Here is a 22292-nt window from a genome sequence, read left to right as displayed (position 1 = left end):
AGGAGCAGTAAAAGATATTCACCAAAGATTGTACGAATAGGGGCAACGTTCAGTAAAATAGGCTCACTCAGTAAGGTAGTCGGTAAATACCGGTTCATGAAGTATTTTCTTGAATAAACGTATTCAGTAGTTCTCTGGATTTCAGCAGAGACACTTGAACCTAAACTAACTTATTTTTTTGCCAAAGTTGTATGGTTGAAACATTTACTATTTGTGCAGCAATCCATGGAATATTAAAGACATTTTATGATAAAAGGGGTAATTTTCCCTCACAGATATAACTTCATGACAGGGACCAGTTGGTCTACTCTCTGGAAATACCTAAACATACCAACTTTTTTTTATGAATTTAAAGTTCATGTCAGAATTACAAAACACTTTTAGACCAGGCCTAAAACATTTGGCAATTCTATGTGGATTTAACTTGTACACTACCGAATTCAGTATTTTACCGAACATTCAGTAGATCTGTCTAAACTGCTTTGCGAATAAAGGCCTAAGCCTGTAGATATAGAGGAAAGGAGAGAAAACGAGATGGTAAGAAACGTGGATTTGGTTGTTATAATTTAAAAGCTATTAAGTTATTTCCTATTACTTAGATTTATTTATTGCTCAAACAGGGGCATAACGACAAACCATGGGGCCTCCAGTGATAACCTCACAGGGCCTCCCTCCCAGTGATTGATCGTCCCACTCCTAAAGGCAACTATAATCTCCCCTATAGCAAGTGTAGCCAGAATAGCAACAGTGCTTTGTCTCAAGAATGCTGTAGCCAATTTAGCCCCACCCTTCCCTTGAATGCAATACTCAAAGCAGACATGAAGTAAACTCTCCTCTGCCCACACCCACCTGTGCCTATAGTGTTTGTTTTATAGGAGTTGCCATCTTGATTTTAGGAAATTCTAGAAATTACCTTACTTCCCAACCCGATTTTTCTGAGTGACTTCTGACAGCTGTTTCAAACGTTATAGGGCTATTTCTGCTTCTGAGCTCCCCTGACATGAGTTTGTTTACACTATCAAGTCAGAACAGGGTCAGGCACAACCAGGACTGTGGAGTTGGAGCAATTTTTGGGTACCTGGAGTCGGGAAAAAATGCACAGACTCCGATTTCTAATGAATTTAAACTGTAATTAAAATAGAAAATGTTCTATTTCTCAGATAATCGTCATCATAAATCATTTATAAATACAGTAATAGCTCTGCTTAGTCCACAAAAATGAAATAAACCAATCAAAAAGTAGTTACTTGTACTGCTTCAATAAAGCAGTCCCCGTATTTTTAAAGTCAGATATACATAACTGATTGTGACTGTATATATGATGTGTACACAGGAATCTCATATATACTAAATAACATCTATGCTGTAAGAATAAAGCCTGATGTGTAGCTGTGTCACTAATAGAGATGGTCAATGAGATGGAAATAATTCTACACTGATGCTGGTTTATGCAACTCCCTTTGCTCATGAAATCAAATAATTTGATATGTTGTTAAAATTTGGTTGGATGACTACGAATTGAAGGGTGCCTGAGACAGATGAAAAGAAAAAAGTTTTATACATACCTGGGGCTTCCTCCCGCCCCGTTCAGGCTAATCAGTCCCTCGCTGTCCTCCTCCGCCACCTGGATCTTCTGCTACGAGTCCCGGTAATTCAGCCAGTCAGTGCAGTCCGGCCGTCTGCCGCTCCCACAGCCAGGAGCGTTCTGCACCTGTGCAATAGTGCTGCGCAGCTGTAGTACGTTCCCGGCGGCGGAGTGTGTGCATGAGCGCTACACCCGACTGGCTCAAGTACCTGGACTCATAGCAGAAGATACAGGTGGCTGAGAAGGACAGCGAGGGACTGATTAGCCTGAAGGGGGCTGGAGGAAGCCACAGGTATGTATAAAACTTTAATTTCAATGTCTCAATTTTACTTTGTTACACAGTAGTACTATAACAGATGCACTCCCCACAGAGCTGCAGGGAATCCACTGAGAATGTTGTGCACATTGAACACAGAGGTGTTGTCTATCACCCATAAACCTGGTTCAGATTGTAATGTGTAACAGAGGAAGAATCACCGCATTCTCCTGCAGAGGACCTGCACATCACTCTTACATGTACCCACAGTTACATTGCCTAGGGCTTGATAGATGTCCTTTGTTCCTGTGTGTACCTTCTACAAGTACTCATACCAAAGAATAATTTTAGTCTATGACAAAGTATTTGAGGCAGAAATTCTGCCGGTATTGTTTAAAAGGGAATAAATATGGCAGCCATCATATCCCTCTCACTTCAGTCGTCTTTTAAAATTCCTAAGCGTTTGCAGTTAAGAGATGCATTTCATGTTAAATACTTTCAAGATTGTAATATGCAAATTATAGGAGTTGGTAAAACCTATAGATATCTCCTAAAAGTATATTTGGATGTGCAAACAATATGTATGTGTGGAAAAGTCTTTGGGAGAGAAGGTAACCTATATTTATTACATTTAGAAAAGCATTTTTTTCATTTCAGAAGTACTTTAAAAAAACCAAAAACAAAATAACAGTTCACTCTGGGTAAAGCCACATCCCTAAATTATTTTATGTATACATAATATTAGCCTGGAATATACAATCCACATCTGTTCAAATGTATCAATAACATAATAACTAAGATAAAGCACAACACACCGACTTTACACTGGTAAAATGCGTTTGACAGAGATCAAATTTTTAAACAAAGCTGTGTAAATGCTTATATATGATGATGACATAGGCCCCGTTTCAATGAACTTCTTCACAAGATATCTTGTTACATACAGTATATTCAATGAAATCAATTTTCAAGCCCCACCATACAAAAGAAGTACCCAAAATAAGTTGTTCCATGATAATTGGAGTTGGATATTACTTGTTGCGCCTATATTTTACTACGTTTTCACTTGCTTAATGGTAAAAGGATATTCTTGTAAATAAGATTAATAAGCATTTTCTGAAAGAAAACGTTACTGAAACAGGAACACAAACTCAAACATGCCTGAATATCAGGAGGGTGTAGGTTTACGTTTAGGCATCAGTGGAGTGTCAGAGTTGGTCATTGGTGGTGGGGGAGGGGGGGTAGGTTAGGGTTATGCATCAGGGGTGGTGGGGTTGATTAGGGTTAGGCATAGGGCATCAGTAGAGGGAGGGCTCTCTGTGAAAATAGGGTTAGGTTTAGCGATAGTAAAATATTAGTAACAATTACTGATATTCTACTAGCAGCTATTTCTGACGCCAAAAGTTCCCCGGTGTCGATTTTGCATGTGGACGATTTATTAAAGAGAAACTCCGACCAAGAATTGAACTTCATCCCCATCAGTAGCAGATACCCCCTTTTACATGAGAAATCTATTCATTTTCACAAACAGACCATCAGGGGGTGCTGTATGACTGTCTATCTGTGAACCCTGTTGCATTGTAGGAAATAGTTGTTTACAGCTGTTTCCAGCTGAAAAAAAAAAAAAAAAGCATGCAGCAGCTACATCACCTTCCAGCAGTAAAAATGTCACCATGTAATAAATGTCAGAATGTAAATCAGGGATTTAAAAGATTTTACAATGGGCAGACACACAAACAGATCATCAGGGGGCGCTGTATGATGGATATTGTGGTGAAACGCCTCCCACAAGAAACTGAGGACTGTGGTACTCCTGGTAGTTTCCTGTCTGTGAACCTTGTTGCATTGTGGGAAATAGCGGTTTACAGCTGTTTCCAACTGCCAAAAAAGCATGCATCAGCTACATCACCTGCCAGCAGTAAAAATGTCACCATAAAATAAATGTCAGAATGTAAATCAGGGATTTAAATTTTTTTACAATGGGCAAACACTAAACTAAACCATTTATACATAATTCTTGTAAAAATAAAAGCACTTTTTTATTACATTATTTTCACTGGAGTTCCTCTTTAACCTCGAGGACTGCAGGGCTAAACCCCCCCTAGTGACCAGGCCATTTTTGGTAAAATTGGCCACTGCAGCTTTAAGGCCAAGCTGCAGGGCCGCACAACACAGCACAGAAGTGATTCCCCCCCCCCCCCCTTTTTCTCCCCACCAACAGAGCACTCTGTTGGTGGGGTCTGATCGCTCCCCCCACGTTTATTTATTTTTGTCAGTGTTTTTTAAATAAAAAACACTGTTTCTTTAAATGTCATCCCTCCCTCCCCCCAGCCAGCCAATTACGGCGATCGGCTGTCATAGGCTTCTGCCTATGAGAGCCGATCACTCTCTTGTCCCCCAGTACAGCGCTGCTGCCGATCGCAGCGCTGTACATGTAAATAGACGGCGATCACGCTGTCTAACAGGAAACTGTGGTAGAAGAAACGGAAAAAAACACAGACACCGGGAGCCCCTGTAGTGTATTATCTCAATAAAATGGTCTAGGTGTAAGTAAAATACTACTCACAAGTATGGGTTGCTGATAGGCAACCACTGTAGTAGGCATATTAGGAAATCCCGTCCCCACTCGCTCTTTTTGAAGAATGGTCGCAGCTCCTTATGAAAAAATCTTTTTACCACTATGTGGCAAAAATAACACACCCACAATGTGGGATGTTAGACAGTAATAGTAAAAACAGCAGGAGGCGCCCTTGATCAGTTGTATTGCATAAAACAGCGTATATAATAAATAACTTAAATCGCCTACCTTATGAATAGACTTCACTCAGTAGGAAAGATGAAAAACATTTATTGGTAAGAAGCACCCTGGACAACGCGTTTCGCGGCATAAACCGCTTCATCATGTCAAAATACGGTGCTTTAAAGAGAGAATTTAACAACAATGGACGCTCAATATGCCAGCATTCTATGTACATGTTTAAAATCAACATCATTAGTAACTGGAAAAAGTTGATTTTAAACATGTACATAGAATGCTGGCATATTGAGCGTCCATTGTTGTTAAATTCTCTCTTTAAAGCACCGTATTTTGACCTGATGAAGCGGTTTATGCCGCGAAACGCATTGTCCAGGGTGCTTCTTACCAATAAATGTTTTTCATCTTTCCTACTGAGTGAAGTCTATTCATAAGGTAGGCGATTTAAGTTATTTATTATATACGCTGTTTTATGCAATACAACTGATCAAGGGCGCCTCCTGCTGTTTTTACTACGCTGTCTAACAGTCTCCCGGGCGACAATAGCCGCTTGGAGACTGAAGGCGGGGCGGAGCTCCGCCCCCCCAAGCAGGAGATGCGCGCGCAGCCTGCACGCGATCTCCTGCAAAACAGAGCCCCAGGACTTTACCCCAATCGGCGTTAGGCAGTCCTGGTGCTGCCGCCGTGGCCACGCCCACCGGCGTGACGCGGGCGGCAACTGGTTAAAGAGGAACTCCAGTGAACATTTTATTTATTGGCAAGTGATGTAGCTGCTGCATGGTTTTTGGCAGTTGAAAACAGCTGTAAACAGCTATTTTCCACAATGCAACAAGGATCACAGACAGGAAACTGGCAAAAGTTTGAACTTTTCTTGTGGGAGGGATTTCACCACAATATCAGTCATACAGCGCCCCCTGATGGTCTGTTTGTGAAAAGGAATAGATCTCATGTAAAAGGGGGGGGGATCAGCTACTGATTAAGATAAAGTTAAATTTTTGTTCGGAGTTTCTCTTTAACGGCCAACTGTACACACAACACGAGTGGCTAGCTGCAGCAGCTAACCGGTAGTAAAGAGGCAGTAAAATAACCACCATTTTTGGAAATTAGCCCTTAACTGGATCTTAATTTAAAGGAAACCAGAGCTCAGACAAATAAAAAGATTTATACACACCTGGGGCTTCCTCCAGCCCCATCCACTTGGATCGCTCCCACGCCGCCATCCTCCGATGTCTGCAGCTCTGGCACCGGGTTGCTGCACTTCTGTCAGTCAGAGCCAGTCTATGCAGGAGAAGTGCACTCTTTGCATATCTCTCCAGAAGCAGGTGGAGAAATAGGTAGAGGGCACACTTCTCTTACGCCAGACTGGCTCCAACTGACGGAAGTGCGGGGACCCAGTACCGGAGCAGAATTATGCATTAATTTGTTATACTTAAACATTTTCTGTCTTAGAACAAAATCTAATCAATATTGCGGGATATCAACCTGAAATATTCAAATTCTGACTCACCTATCAATACATATGAAACACAAAAGGAAAATATAGGGAGCCTGAATTAATGCAATTTATTAAAATTTAATCACTTAGTTTAAAAACAATTAAAAATCGCATTCATACAGCAAAACTACACCAGGCCGGCCAGGTTATTTCAAGAAGACTTCAGGTGCACCTATGTATCTAATGTTACCGGTATATTGCAGTATAGGTCTTCAGGCCCCTTTAAATCCTGCGCAGTTGCTGTATATAGTCATCCCAAAGGCATATCTTCAATCCACCCTTATATTTATAGTGCCTCTATGTAGTCACTCCAATATGGAACACCCCTATTACATGTAGCATGGGCTACACCACCCTATCACGCCAGGCTTCCACCACAGCAGGTTAAACAAATGACATCCAGCAAATAAAGGACTTGTGAACTGGCTTGCTTTAGCAATATCGTTTCATCAGCTCCACAACTTGTCTAGATACATCCACATATAGCTGGTACTCACGCGCCCTGACTGGTCAGCAGGGGCTGTCAGTCTTTTACATTGGCTCCGTCCAGGTCACTGGGCTACTGGGAGACCAAGACATCTCTTTGAAGATTAACCGCACAGATAGCTTCCATCCGGAACGAAACCGGCAAGGGATGAGGGGCGGAGGCTCAGGGTGGATCGATGCCGCCGGAGACTCCGGCGGGATGACATCACTGGACACGTGACGCGTTTCGCCAATAGGCTTCTTCAGACGTGTGCGCATGTGCCTGGGCATAGGGTCTTCTTATGTACGACCATTGCTACGCCCACCACATACGTAATTCCGTAAGTGTTACCATGGAGATTTCGTAAACTGAGCAGACTCCATCTAATGGTCATTATTGAGAAGGCAGCCAGAATTATTTTTACAAAAATACTTTTAGGTTCATGTCACTATTGAGCCCATATGGTTGCATAGAGTTGCATTTATAAATCCAAAAGGACTCTTTCCTCAACAACTGCTGGTCAAAGTCCCCCCTTCTGGGACTTATGTTTAATTTATAAATTCCTTTTGCCTTCAAACATCTAGGATTGGAATTATGGACCATTTTAAAATGCATAGCAACCGGACTTTTTTCATAGCTGTTTTTAATATTATTGACATGCTCCTGTATACGATCTCTTAGAGGTCTATATGTTTTCCCAATATAGACCTTATTGCAACTACACCTCAGCTGATAAACAACCTTTTCCGTGTTACAATCAATATAATCATTAATCCTATAATTAACAGAGCCATCATGATTAGGAAAAGAATCTCCTTTTTCCATATATGGACACATAGAGCAATCACAGCAACGAAACATTCCCTTTTTATTTCTTTTGACCATGCCAGGTCTATCTTTTGGTTTAAATTCACTGCTCACGAGCACGTCTGACAGGTTTCTGCCCCTCCTTGCTGCCATATGGGGGTAATCGCCCACCAAACTTTTAATAATCGGGTCCCTACCTAGCAAATGCCAATGTCTGCCAAGTATGTCCCTTATTTCATTGTAATGAGATCCATAGGTGGTCACAACTCTGACCAATCCAGGATCATTTTCTTTTAAATTGTCATCTGATCTGTTTACCAACAGATCAGTTCTTCTTTTTGATAATGCCTTATAATAGGCTTTATTGATTATATGTCTAGGATAGCCTCTGGCTAAGAGCCTCATCTTGAGGTCCTCAGCTTCCATTTTGAAATCCTCAATTTGGCTGCAGTTGCGTCGTAATCGCATGAACTGACCTATAGGTACAGCCCATTTCTGCGACGGCAAATGAGCACTTTTGGCTGACAGCAAGGTATTTCCGGCGGTCTCCTTCCGGTACGTGCCCGTGATCAGCACATCCCCCAACTTTTTGATTTTTAAATCTAAAAAGGAGATCTCAGTTTTACTGTAAGTGTACGTTAGAAATATATCTCTATCATTTTTATTCAATTCTCCGACAAACTCGTGCAATTGGGACTCAGTCCCCTTCCATACTACGAGTATGTCGTCCACATATCTTAGCCTTTGGGATGACTATATACAGCAACTGCGCAGGATTTAAAGGGGCCTGAAGACCTATACTGCAATATACCGGTAACATTAGATACATAGGTGCACCTGAAGTCTTCTTGAAATAACTTGGCCGGCCTGGTGTAGTTTTGCTGTATGAATGCGATTTTTAATTGTTTTTAAACTCGTGGTGTTCTTATGGCATTTAAATAAGTGATTAAATTTTGATAAATTGCATTAATTCAGGCTCCCTATATTTTCTGTCTTAGGCTAGGTTCACAGTGGTCAGTTGCATAACGCACATATTAACATATGTGTGTGTACTACAATGTAGACTGGACATAGACTTTAACGCAAAGTCTGCATGCAGCGAGTTAGAATAACACGATTCGTTACTGTGAACGGGATCAGAATTATGGGCAGTGAATTGACATGCAGAATTATTCTGCAAAGCAACTGACCATTATAAATATATGGCCTTCAGCTACATACAGGCTTTACATTCTTTTCAGCCAAAACAATCAATTACAATTGCAGGTGGCAATTTGAGTTATCAATGACTGACTTTAGTTTGTCTACAATACAAATCGAATCCCCTTTGCCTTTGGTGTCCTGTATGAATTGTACCTGAAGCCTTAGACTGCTGACTGGCATAGCTTGACGTCCTGGAATGTCCACAAGCTCCCAGCTCATCAGGAACAGATGCACTCTTTGATGAAAGGTCTGAAAAAGCAAAGTAAACCTATCTCTAGATGCATATATGAATGAACATATAAATACAATAATATAACCATCACCACCACCAGTATGCAAAAGTCGATCAAATGTAAAAGTATGGTATCTTATCAAAGAAATGAAACATAAAAGGTTACCAGAAACTCCTAGGTGTTGTTTCATAGTCTCTCTTCCTTTTCGATCTTCTTGCAAAGAGTTCAAATCTCCAGAAACTGGGATGGATGTAGCGGTTGAAGGTGGTCTACATCCAAAAAGAGAAAATGGTAACTTAATTGTGTAAAGCAGCTGGTCCCTGACAGACTGGATTATCATAGCAGCAACACAACTGAATACAAATACAAACTTCAATATGATATATTTATCAGTTAAAGGACAACCGACTTGAGGGATATGGAGGCTGCCATATTTATTTCCTTTTAAACTACCAGTTGTCTAGCATCATGCTGATCTTTCATGCATCAGTAGTGTCCAAATCACCCACCTGAAATAAGCATGCAGCAAATCCAGTCAGACTTTAGCCAGCAACACCTGATCTGAATGCTGTTCAGGGTCTATGGCCAAAATTATTAGTGGCAGTGGATAAGCAGAACAGCCAAGCAATGTGCATTGTTTGAAAGAAAATACATATGTCAGCCTCCATATTCCTCTCAGGTCAGTTGTACCTTAAAAAACAAATTCTATCCAGATATGTTCCCTCTTGAAGATATGGACTTTCTCAAATACTGATATAAAATGTTATAATGCAAGCTCCTCAGCTGTCATCCACATCCTTTTTTCACTACTCAGCGAGTCCTTAAACTAAAGCAGGTATGAAGGTCCAGGATTCTAATATTCCTTGCTGTATGTTTGTTTTAGATTACTAAGAAGTTTTGAGGAAAACAATATACATATATCTATTGTTCTTTTACGATGACAATATCTTGCGCTTCACACTTTAGACTGAGGCAGTATTTTTACAGCCCTCAACTTCTGAACATCATGCTATAAAGAAGTCTCATAAAAGTGACACATAGGACACGAAGATTATTAATATATTAAAAATAGGTCCTGCCCCTCAAACTATTATTTAACTATTGTCCTGTAAAATTTGATACGTGTCATGGAGTTCAAACCTTTTTAAATTTGGTATGGCAGTTTCAACTCAAGTATGTTCATTTGTACCCGTGCTGAGCTTTATTGAGGTCTTTGAACCACAGCAGAATTAAAAGAAAGGTGGTGCAGTGAATAGTATTCAGGCCTCTTGCACACCATGCATGGTGCATCACTCCGCGGTACTCTCTCCCGCTGCAACTCATCACAAGGGATGCAAGCCTATGGAGACTTGCCTAGTTCACATGATTCAACACAAGTATCCAAATGGACACAATCCCGACCCAAAGGCTGCAGCGCATTACCCCATGAGCCGTGCGTAGGCCCCATTTACACTTAATCAGTTGCACTCATAACTAAAAGGACAACTGATTTTCAAAGTAATGCCCATGTTTCCCAATGGCTCAGTTCACACTATACGCGTTTTAACTGAAAAGAATTTTCATAATGCACTACTATGGAGGAGAAGAAAAAAAAAATGCGTAACAACTGATTAAGTGTAAATGGGGCCTTACGGAACATGCCATATTGTAAAAATCCAGTGTAAAACTGGCCTCAAAGAGAATGTCTTTTCTAGCATTAAATATTAAGACCTTAGTATCTAAGGTTGTCTCCTCAGAGTGCCCATTTACTGGCAGATAGTCAGTAGATTCAACCATCAGTTAGATCCCTCTCTGATCCAACCTTATTAGAGAGAGATCTATTGCTGCCAGTGTAGTGCTAACAGATTTCCAATAGATTTCAGCATGAGGGGTGCGGCACCACAATCAGAAAAGGAAGGGTGTCCATGAACAGAAAAAAAAAAATCTATTCTGCAGACTGACTTATGTGTGTTAGTTGTGTGAAGCCTAAAGCACCAGGATATTTATATTGCCATGGATCTGTAAGATTGACAGCTTCTGCCAATTTATTAAAATTTTCCACTTGGGTGACCTCTGCTTACAATTCCATCTTCCAGCTGCATGGGAAGGTTAAAAACTTTTACCAATGATCAGATGGGTAGGTACATAGAAAGTAACTGGTTCTTATATTTCTGAAGTTCCCTTTTTAATGCCTTTATCACACATACATGGCAAAATTCATTCTCTGGGTCACCCCTTGCCCAGACAATAGTCACTTCTATCACAATGCTTGCTCCATTCAGGCGAGTGCATTGCTGTGTGACATTATTATTATTATTATTTATTTATTGCATTTATAAAGCGCCACCAAGGTAATGGGAATGGCTGAACTCCTGTTTTATAGTAACTGCTACAGTAAATTACTTCCTAAATCTATGCCCCAGGAGGCATACATGCAAGAACTGCGCTGGAAAATTTGGGCACAGGGTGAAGCCGAAAAATGGATCAATCTGCTCCTGCATAAGTCCCGGTGGCGTCCATTACTATTCCCCTTCCAGGCTGCCATGGACTCAGTGGAAAGGCATAATTTGCCAGCTGTTGCTGGCTGTCAAATTAAGCCGTTCTGAAAGTCTTTTGGACTCACTCTTTTGACAGCGCGTAAAATTACTGTGAGCCCCATTACAGCCGTAACTCACATTCATGACCAATGGCGGCGCATGGTGCGCCTAAATTTCCAGCCCTGCTTTGGGCTGACGCCAAGGAGTACTTTCTGCAGTCAAAAGCAACTGTTGTAATGCAGCCCTACATGGTCTGTTCCTCTTAGGCTTTGTCCACTCTGTGGCCTTTTGAAGGATCACATTCCCTTTTTTTTTTATTTATTTTTTTTTTTTTTTAGCATTTACTGTAGTCAACCTACAGCTGATAATGAGATTAAAAAAAAAATAAAAAAATAAAAAATAAATTCCTGTACAAAAACAACTTCAACCAAAACTACCTCAGTTGCCCACACCTGACTGTCCACACCTACAAATGAGTTCTAACCTTGTAGCTTCTCTCAGTTGCCTTAAGCACTTGTTTAAAAATGCTGTTAAGCAGGAATGTACCGTATTTGAAAATAAAGATGCTAAGTACTGGCAGATTCTTATCCACTACATCGTACTATCAGGAAGAAGTCTGATGACTCCCAGTTTCATTCTACAGAATGACCCAACCAAACTCAAAATTATTATATTTTTATACCCTCACAAGTGCCTGTATCACATGGCACCAGGCATGTGTGTATGACATCACACACACGAAACGTGGTGCAGGTTCTCACGGTAATGGGTGGACACAGCATTTAACGCTTTGGGGGCAGCCAGGCAGGAGGCGGCAGCGCTAGGCCAATTCCTGAGAGATTTCATGCTGCAAATTATTGAAAAATCGGGCTGTGGTGTATAGGCAGGCAACAGACCTCTCTCTGATTAGATTGGATTAGAGAGAGATCTGTCTCATCTGCTCATACATCACCTGAAGTATGGGCACCTTAAAGAGACTCTGTAACAAATTTTTCAGCCTTAGTTCTTCTATCCTATAAGTTCCTATGCCTGTTCTAATCTGCTCTGGCTTACTGCAGTCTTTCCTAACTGCACTGTCTCTGTAATAAATCAATGCATCTTTCCTCTGTCCTGTTTGTCGGGCTAAGGCTTGATTGTGTGGAATGTGCAGGGCTGCTTGTGATTGGTAGAAGCGATACACACCCTCTGCAGGCCCCCTGCACACTCTGAATGACTCACACACTATGCTTAGCTGAGCCTATTAGAAGCTGGTTAGTTTGTTTGTAAACACTGCCTAAAACTGTTAATTACAAGCCAGGATTGCAGCAGAGAGTGGCAGAAACAGCACAGAGGGGCACAGGAGAAAATAATGAATAGAATGGTATGCTTTTTATTGTAAGAATATTAGAGTACAGATTCTCTTTAAGCAATTGAGACAACCAATCTGCAGTGCAACTGTGGCAAGTTGTGCATGATGCTTGAACAACCAACCACACAAGTACCTTCACAAACTGCATGCAAGATTGCTTAAGGTGTGCCAGAGATAAAAAGACCTAAATATTTGATACTTAGCTGGGGCTTCCTCCAGCCTGAAAGCTCGTCTCGTGCATGCGCTGTTACCAGGGCTGATTGCCGCTGAACGGCAGAATGCGGGAGGCCAGCGTGGGACTCAGACGAGCTTATCGGGCTGGAGGAAGCCCCGGGTAAGTATCAAATATTTAGATCTTTTCATGTCTGGGTCACTTTAAGAGAACCTTCCATATTGACATGATCGCATCACACTGTAAAAGACTCACCTTCCGATTGTGCCCACAGACTCCCGCACTTCCGGTTCTTGGCTGCTGCCCGCTCGTGATGACGCGCTCGCTCAGGATCAGCGTGCGCATGATGGGGTTGGCGGGCGCAGCATTCCCTTTGGCAGCAGTACTCTCTTTGGCGGCGAGTGAGAAAGTGTCAGCTGACCATTCTTTCAGCTGACACGTTGTTGTTGTTGTCAGCTGACAGGTCTGCCAGCTGACACAGGAAGGCATTGTGTGTTCGTTGATGTGCTGCTATTGGTTCATGTGGGCATGTGGCCGGCCATTGATTGGATGCATGAGATATTTAAGCCTGCCATGTGCATTTAGTCCTTGCCCGTGTTAGCGTATGCTTCTGCTTACTGCTGGGTGCTTTCCCAACCTGTGGATTGATTTTACTGGATTTTGACCTTTTGCTTGTTACTGGATTCTGCCTGCTTGCTGCCTGGACCGACCTTTTGCTGGTTACTGGATTCTGCCTGTTTGCCACCTAACCTGTGGATTGCCTGACCTTGATTATGGCCTAGCCCTTCTGTACTGTGATATATATTTATTACTATTGAGTGCTCCTGGACTTCTGTTCTGTGGAGACCCGGTGGGTTTCTTTTATCAGCTCTACGACCAGCTCCTATATCTTGCACCTACAAGGCCTGGGTGTAACCGAAGTTGGGCAGGTGTTCCTTCCTCACCTCCTGTTCAAGCAGGGATGCGCCACATAGTGTGAAGAATGTGGTGTCAGATTGGGACATAGGGGCTGATCTGTCAAGCCTGTCAGGAGATACACACACACACACACACACACACACACACACACACACACACACACACACACACACACACACACACACACACACACACACAATGCAAAATTCCCATTCCACCACAGGTGCTTTATTGTATTGTGATCTAGTGATGGTGGAGCTCATTGTCATGTTCAAGATACCAATTTGGGGTTGAGCTTTATGGCAATTTGTGACAATTTGTAACAGATATCAAGTAAGACAGAATTTATACTTCAAGAAGCTAAATATCCACTAAAAGTTATGATAAAAACACATCAGCTACTATAATACAAGTAATAGTAACAAACTTACCTTTTGAAGCAGGGGTCTCCAGACATGAGCTGCATGCTGATTCCAACCTTAAAGTGATAAAAAGTCATTAAAATACAAGGGCCCATACATTTTAAAATGGTTCCACAAAGCCCAATCCTAAGATTTATCAAAACAAATGAAAGAAAAACTGGAGCAAAATTGGGGTAGTTCCTCAGATAAACCAACCAAAATCAAATTTCTAGGCATTTCTTCTCATTTTTTTGCTCCAGTCATCATTAAAAGTAACTGAAGAATCCTAACAAAACAAAAAAAAAAAAAAAAAAAGGCGTTTCACTTGACCAGGGGCTTCTGCCAGCCCCCTGCAGCTGCCCTGTGCCCATAAAGTTAAACAATCCTCCGTTCCCACGTTGCCGCTCACCTCACATAGTGGAAGCTGACTTCTAAGTCTATGTCCACTGCGCCTTGGCCATGCGTATCCTCGTATGTGTTCCCATGACCAGGTGCATCCTGCAGAGGCCCGGAACGAGAAAATCTCTACTGCCCCTGCGCAGACACTGCCTACAAGAAGTGAAAGTGAGACACAGTGGGAGAACGGAAGATCGTATGATAATTGCATGGGCACAGGTCGGCTGCAGGGGGCTGGTAGATGCCCCAAGTAAGTGGAACTTTTAATTTTTTGAGATTCTTCAGTTCCGCTTTAAATATGCCCTGCTGTAATTAGTACCAATTCACAAAATGGTGGCCCAGTGAAGGTTAATGGAAACCAGTTATAGCAGTAAATTGATTAAATGACTATCCACGCAGCCTATAGTGCCATAGGTTTTCAGCAGATTTAATCGGAGTGATTGGATCTGCCAGGGAAAATCGATGCGTGTGACTTGCTTTAGCAAATCAACCTCAAAATTATAATTCATTAGATAAACTTTGCCTTTGCAAGGTGAAGACAAGTCATATACCATACAATTTTGATTTATAATTGTGACAAATCTTACCACATCTATGTAGTAGAAGAGCCAACCGATTGACAATACTTTCAACACAATGTTTAGGCAGGTTTGCATGTTGAATGACCTGCTTTTTCGATTTGGTCTTTGCTGAACGAAATAACATTAACTTGTGCCAGAATACATAAAGCAACAAAACCAAATCATATAAGAGCTCAATCTGAAAACAGAATTCTAATCAGATTGTTGCACTTATCATAAGATACAGCCAGTCCTCACATCCTGTCATTTTCTAGCAAATGTAATGACAACAAACAGATGAAACAATGGAAAACTGCTGCATGCCATCTCTCTCTCTCTCTCTCTGCTCAGAGCTTTTAGGAATAATAGGCTCTGTGGTGAGCCCTGTGGGCCGAGCATGAGCTGGAAAAGAAACAAGGCAGACATAAGACGCTTTCACATCCCAGAGCTCTAAGTGCATTACAGCAGGAAAAAGCAGATGTAGTAAATCACCAATGCTCTCTTCAGATGCCTTGTGATTAGCCAGTAATGATGTAATGTCTTCTACATCACAGCAACAGTGTTCAGCTACAGCAAAAAGGATGAGGCATTTGTGCTCAGATATATTTTACATAAAAAAAAAAAATTAATAATAGGTAATTGGAAAATGATGACAAATGATAGACTATAAACAAGCTATGCTTTAAAAATGCAGCTGGTCAGGTGATCAGCGAGGAATTACAGTGGCAACTCTCTGGCAGGGCGTGTCCCACAACCTTCCCTGTGAGCTTAAATTGCATGCACATTTTTACTGTGGGAACATATATGCACTATTCTCCTAGCGTGCGTGTGTGTTTTTCAGATGGGTGGAGTCTTTAGGGTTAGGCGTGTGTGGGGGTGGTTAAGGTTAGTTTTGGGGATACGCAGTGCCATGGGTGGGGTCCCTTAGTGTTAGACATCCCTGGTGGGAAGTCAGTTTGTGTTATGCTGGGAATACACGGCTTGATTCTGAGCTGATAAAATGGCTCGATAATTTCCGACATGTCCGATCACCATTCGATCGTTTTGCCGCTCGATTTCTTATTGAAGTGAATTGAAAAAAGATAAGAAAAACAAGCAGAAGATAAGAGAATCAAGAGGGCAAACCGATCAGGCGCAGAATCTAGCACCAAAATCGACCTGTGTATTCCCAGCATTAGACATCGAGAGTGAGGACTAGTTTTAAAGATAAGGTTATGTTACAGTAGAATATTGGTAATTTTACCAATACTCTACCAGCAGCTATCTCCAGGAATGTAACACAGCCTTCATTCTATGGCGGAGTTGTCAAATTGTCTCTTTTGAAATTTAAATTTTTACTAGATTTTGAAATTAATTTCTGTAAATGCCCATCGAGTATAAATGGCGGGGGCACCCCAAGCTTGCTGTCCACAAAGGTGGCAGTGGCATATTCCTAATCTTAAATTAAACACTATATTCGTATTTTTCTTTAAGATGTATCACCATACAAGCCAGCCAGTGTGTTGGACCGGGTGTGCACCATCCACCTCTTGAGTAGTGCTATGCAAGTCTCTGTGCTGCTGACTGCACAATATACACCAGTGGAAGTCAGGGAAGAGCTAGGAGTGGGCATAAGCTATTCTGAATAGTTGGGAGCATAGATACATGAATATTTCAACACATTGTACAATCAGGACATGCATCAACACACGTACAAATACATACACAACTGTAGTTTGAAAGAAAAAAAAAAATCACCAATACTGGTACATGTTCATTGAATAAAGTACAACAGAAACAGGAAACACTAGAGAGAGGACCTGGCCTTTGAGAGCTTACAATCTAGAGCAGGCCTAGGCACACTTTACGCTGCCCGGGCTGCATTCCTTAAATTGCAACCCCCTCCCTGAAAAGTTGTCAGCTGGCATCGGGGGATTTGAAACTCGCCTCGCTCACCAATGTCCTGTGTCATGTCTCCACAGCAACAGGGCGTCACATAATGTAACGTCCTGTTGCCATGGAGACGCAACGCGGGACATCAGTGAGCTGGTGTTCACTTGCAACTTTGCTTGGGGGGGAGGGAGGGTAATCCGGCTGCCTGTCGGCAGGCCAGAGCAGCGCACCCATAGTTAGAGGTTAGTGGGGTGGAGACACTAGGGAAAGAGACAAAGGGATGTGGCCTTCAGGGGCTAACAGGTCCTGAGGGACGTAACACGTAGGGCGGAGCTTAGGGCGTAGTGTGCAGGACGCTGGCAGCCACCCAGGAACTTTGATTTTACATGCGCATATGATTTTATTGAATGTGAGTACATTTTTAAAAACTTTTTTATATCTAACAAACAAAATTACGCTATGTAAGGTTGTGTTTGAGCCTAGTGATTGAGAACGGATTCCTGTGAGAAGACAGAGGAGAGATATCTGATTTGCAGTGAATACTGTATAGCTGGTCTGTTGTTGGTCAGCCAGTTTATCTGGTGAGCGGATCGTTTGTATATTGATGATTGGGATCCCAAGAGGTGAATAGTTGTGCATGTGCACGGTGTTATAAGGAGAGGTAACAACTGGGGTCACTAATACTACACCATAAGCGATTATTTTAGGGATTTTCTGAGGATTTGTCAGGACAAGGAGCAGAGATTGGTGGATGCTTAAGCACTGATTGCTGGTCTATTACTGGTCAGCCTTGAGAGCTGGTGAGCGATTACTTCACATGTTAATAGTGGATCAAATCTAAGTCGTTCTGTGAGGAGGACAGCTTTTAAAATCATTGGAACTTTGTCACTTTTTTATGTGGGAGCGCCTACACAATAAACAACTTATTTAAAATCCAATAATGTACTGTCACAAACCCCAGTTCCCTGTCACGCCTCTCACACCCTCACCGGACACAGATTTTCCACCATGTGCAACCACAGCAGAAACCTGGGTTAGGCTTTGTTCACATCTATAATCGAAATCGCTGACACCCATAAGGAATCATTGCACAAGCGATTTTAGGGCAATTTTGAAAATTGCAGGCGCTAAAAAAATAGCGAAAATGCCCTAGGTGTGAACAAGCCCTTACAGACAACCTGTACGCACAAATGGTGTAAGTTTCATAAACATAAACTGACCCATAGGGAAACATGGAAAATTCCTTCTCATCAGTTGTCAGTTGCATTATATCTAAGAGCAACAACCTAGCCCTAAGCAACTATTCTTTATCAAAACATACGCTGCAAGTGTCTGCTTGTCCGCACACACATATTTCGTCATAACATATAAACAAAACATTGTGTAGTGAATACAGTTAAGGGTCTAGGAGACAGCTTACCTTCAGAATAGAATTATCTTGTCGAGTATTCTTGGTGTCATAGCCCTCTAGGAGACATCGACGTACTGTATTCCCAGATCCTGCAAACTCTGCAAGGTTGAGATCTGCAAAGCCGAGCTTAACACAAAGAGAACAATTTTAAATATTACTGTTTTTTCGGACTATAAGACCCATCTATGTTTAGAGGACAGAAACCAGGGGAAAAAATATATATACTAAACCTGGTGCATCCATGGTGAAGGGGCATCTTGTGGATTATGCCCCCTTTGTACCTCATGCCCCCTTTGTACCTCGTGTCACCCTGTGTCCCCTTTGTGTCTTCTATGTGTCCACCTGTATGCTCCTTTGTGTCCCCCTTGTGTCCCTCTATATGCCCCTTGGTATTCCCTTGTGTCCTCCTCTATGATGCTTTGTGTCCCCGTGTCCTCTTCTGCATGGGCACAGTACAGGGAGTCCCTGACATTGCAAGGGGTTGGAGGTTTGTATTGGCAGGCGTTCACAAGTCAGAAACTCCGTGCATTTGGACTATAAGATGTAGTGACTTTTCCCCCCACTTTTGGGGGAGAAAAAGTGAGTCTTATAGTCCAAAAAATACAGTAGTTTATTTTGCAAAAAACTTAAAACTGGAATTATTTCCTTGTACATTTTTGGGCAAACTTTTTCCTAGCTCAGTTACTTTGTTTTATGTGCTTATAGGACATAAGAACTTCAGAGTGCGTCTAAGAAACTGGTAAAATGGAGCTTCCTGCAGGTCAATGGAATGGACCAGGTATTGAAAATGAGTGAGAAAGCCTCTTGCACTGTGCTGCTAATTACTTCAGCAATTGTAAATAGACAACTTCATAGCAACTGTACAATGAACCGAGTATAGAATGTACTGTAGTTAAGGGCCCTTTTACACCAGCTGTGTTTCCGCTTACATTTTTGGATTGCCGTGATTTGCAGTTCACAAGGGTTTTGCGGTGAAATGGTAATTGCTGTATCCTTTATCCCACCTGGGGCTCTGATTTTGGTCCGGCTGCAAAAGTGCTGCATGGGGCATTTTATCTGCCTTTGTGATTGGCAATCCTGTCGCGAATCGCGGTAGCAAATGTGCTCAATGTTAATACTGAAAACCGCCTTCGCATCATCGCTTTTGCGATGCAGAAAGTAATTTTCAGTGTAAGAGAACCCAGAAGCTTACCAAAAGGAGCAATATGAGCTTACAATAGGTTATGGAAATTTCTACCTGGCTGCAGGTTGGAAAGGAAAAAAGTAATTCTGCACCACATTAAATTGCTAATTAAACTTGTATAGACTATGCGTATGGATTTTTTTTAATCAAATAAAGTGCAATTTCCCTTTGATAACATTTCTACCTGAATTGGTGCCTGATTACTTGTGTAAGTATCTAATATTTGGTACACACTATGCCATTTTCCATCAGATTGATGGGTCGCACCGATTATTTACAACAAGTCCAATCTGATTTCCGATCATTTTAAAAAAAAAATTTGATCACTACAAAATCAATCAGAAAACCGATCAGAAGTCAGATCAGACCTGTCGGAAATAACTGATTTGACCGGTTTGATGAGAAATTGCATGGTGTGTACCAGGCATAAAAGGAAAAGTATTGCTGACAAATCATTTTTATTATTCTGTTTATGAAGCAGATCACCTTACTTCAGAAGATTACTTTATACAATATGAAACACGTGCATAGTTCCAATACTTCTTCACATAACACAATAAAGGTGGCCATACACTCGTTAGATTAGCAGCAGATAGATCATCAGATAGATTTCTGATCTGATGTGTTTAGGAACATTTTTGCTAGGAACAGATTTCCAATAGATTTCAGTATAAAAAAAAAAAAAAAAAAAAAAAAAAAAAAAAAAAAAATCGAACTGATGGCATTTTTTTGCCATCAGATTTCCATTAGGTCCAATGCAAATTGATAAGCAATCTCATGAGATCGACCTAGATTTTACAGCATGACAGATCGATTGAAATCGGCCGCAAATCGATTGATCGGGCAATTGATTTGAGATCGATCGGTCGGCCGCTAATCGGCTGAGTGTATGGGCCCCTTAACACCTGTGCTTCTACACCTCCAGAATAGTGACCCTGGAGATCAAGCTACATCATGCAGGACAAGCAGACAAACTGCTGCCCATTGTTATTAATATATTTGTCTATTCGCAGCCTTGTTGACTAGAATAATGCAAGTGTGTCAAATAGCAACAAAGGTTAATGAAAAACAAACAGAAGCATATGAAGCAAAATGTTATTTTTCGAAGTGGCTAGCACATTTTTTTTGTTACCCCTACGTGGAAATGACATACCGTAGATAATTTAAGGCAATAAAAAAGACACATCTGCTAAGTTTTGCCTCTGATGTACCACAGCAGTTGTGCATCATAGGAAGGGGGGGGGGGGGGGGCAGGACCAGTCTGCACAGGGGCATCTAGCTATTGCCATCTCTCATTTCCTTTACCTAGGAGCACTAAGATTTGTAGTAAAGCCATACCAGTCTGTGCGGAGGTCCCAGGACAGAAAGTAGGGAAAACAACAATAGAAACAACAGCAGTAAAGGCTCCGACTCTTTCCACTAGCTAAATAGAAAAACTTTTCAGGTGTGGGGCTTTAAAGTGTACCGGAGCTGACTAATAATAATAAAAGTTTTACACATACCTGGGGCTTCCTCAAGCCCCATCCGGATCGCTCCCACGCCGCTGTCCTCAGCCTTCTCCTGCTCTGGTACCGGGTCCTGTGACTTCAGTCAGTCTGACGCAAGAGAAGTGCACTCTTTACATATCTCCCCAGAAGCCGCCAGAGAGATACGCAGAGGGCGCACTTCTCTTGCCTGGCTGGCTGTGGGAGCGATCCGTGTGGATGGGGCTGAAGGAAGCCCCAGGTATGTATAAAACTTATTATTAGTCAGCTCTGGTTTCCTTTAAATTTGATGCATCCATGATGGAAAAAAGGAACTGAGTGTTCTAGTAGATTATGAACTAAATAACCGTATTCAAAAGTAATCTGTAGCTTCTAAGCCTAGAAAAATTCTTACTTGTTATAAAGAAGCATAAATGCAAGGGAGAGAGTGGTCTAATTTTGCCCTTATGCAAAGTACAGTACTATAGAAAACCATACATTGAACAATAAGTTTTAAGCACAAAAAAGCAGATCTACTGGAACAGGAAGTGGTGCAGAAAAGATCAACAAGAGTTAAAAGACATACAGGAGATCAGTTGTGAGGAAAGGTGGGCTGAACTAAAATATCATTACCTTTCTGAAGAGGAGATTAAGGGCCTATCTTCACTAGCCGCAAATCACAGCAATTTAGTATGCTAAATCACAGCCTATTGAAATCATTCGGCTGCATCCAAATTGCGCAATGATGCATGCCGCAGTTTTCCACAGCACACATCCAAATCCCCATAGCTGTGCATGGCACTGCAAAGTTATAGTGATTCAAAATCATATCAGCATGGGTGCCGCATTTATTTTGGAAACAAGCTGCTCTGTGCAGGCGTACTGACAGCATGTGACTGTGCAGTAGCATGGAGCCGATCACGCAAGGTGGAAAACCGTGCAAAAGCAGCTCTATGCCTGCCATCAGTGCACCTGTGCAGTGCAGCTAGTTCACAAGCGTGGGCTGAAAAAGAAGAGGGTAGTTTAGTCGTTTTTCATCCTCTTTTAGTCTCCTATACTTTCCTAGTAGCTATGGGTCACTCTGAGCGGCTTGGGTATTCTGTTATGCTGGGACAATGTGAGTAACAACTACACAGCATACCAGAATCACAATAGCAAACAATTGCTGAAGAATCAGGTTTTCAAAATGGTGATGGCCTGAATTTAATGCAGCAACCCACTTATCAAAAAATGTTCTACAGTGGGTGAGGTT

General features: G+C 41.7%; 1 protein-coding gene across 5 annotated transcripts in view; it reads right to left on the bottom strand.

Moving 5' to 3' along the window:
• EEIG2 (EEIG family member 2) overlaps nt 1-22292 on the bottom strand; it is an 88469-nt gene that overhangs the window by 30318 nt on the left and 35859 nt on the right. For all 5 annotated transcript variants that reach the window (XM_068240049.1, XM_068240051.1, XM_068240053.1 and 2 more), the window contains exons 4-7: nt 18404-18520; nt 14186-14232; nt 8966-9069; nt 8721-8816 (exon numbers count right to left, since the gene is read on the bottom strand). In XM_068240049.1, the coding sequence (XP_068096150.1) occupies nt 8721-8816; nt 8966-9069; nt 14186-14232; nt 18404-18520 (364 nt within the window). The remainder of the gene's footprint in view (nt 1-8720; nt 8817-8965; nt 9070-14185; nt 14233-18403; nt 18521-22292) is intronic.

Source organism: Hyperolius riggenbachi, chromosome 6 (genome assembly GCF_040937935.1).
Source record: "Hyperolius riggenbachi isolate aHypRig1 chromosome 6, aHypRig1.pri, whole genome shotgun sequence".
In the NCBI taxonomy this organism is placed as follows: Eukaryota; Metazoa; Chordata; class Amphibia; order Anura; family Hyperoliidae; genus Hyperolius; species Hyperolius riggenbachi.
The sequence above is the reverse complement of the archived record's forward strand: the minus strand, read 5'-3'. Positions and strand labels throughout refer to the sequence as shown.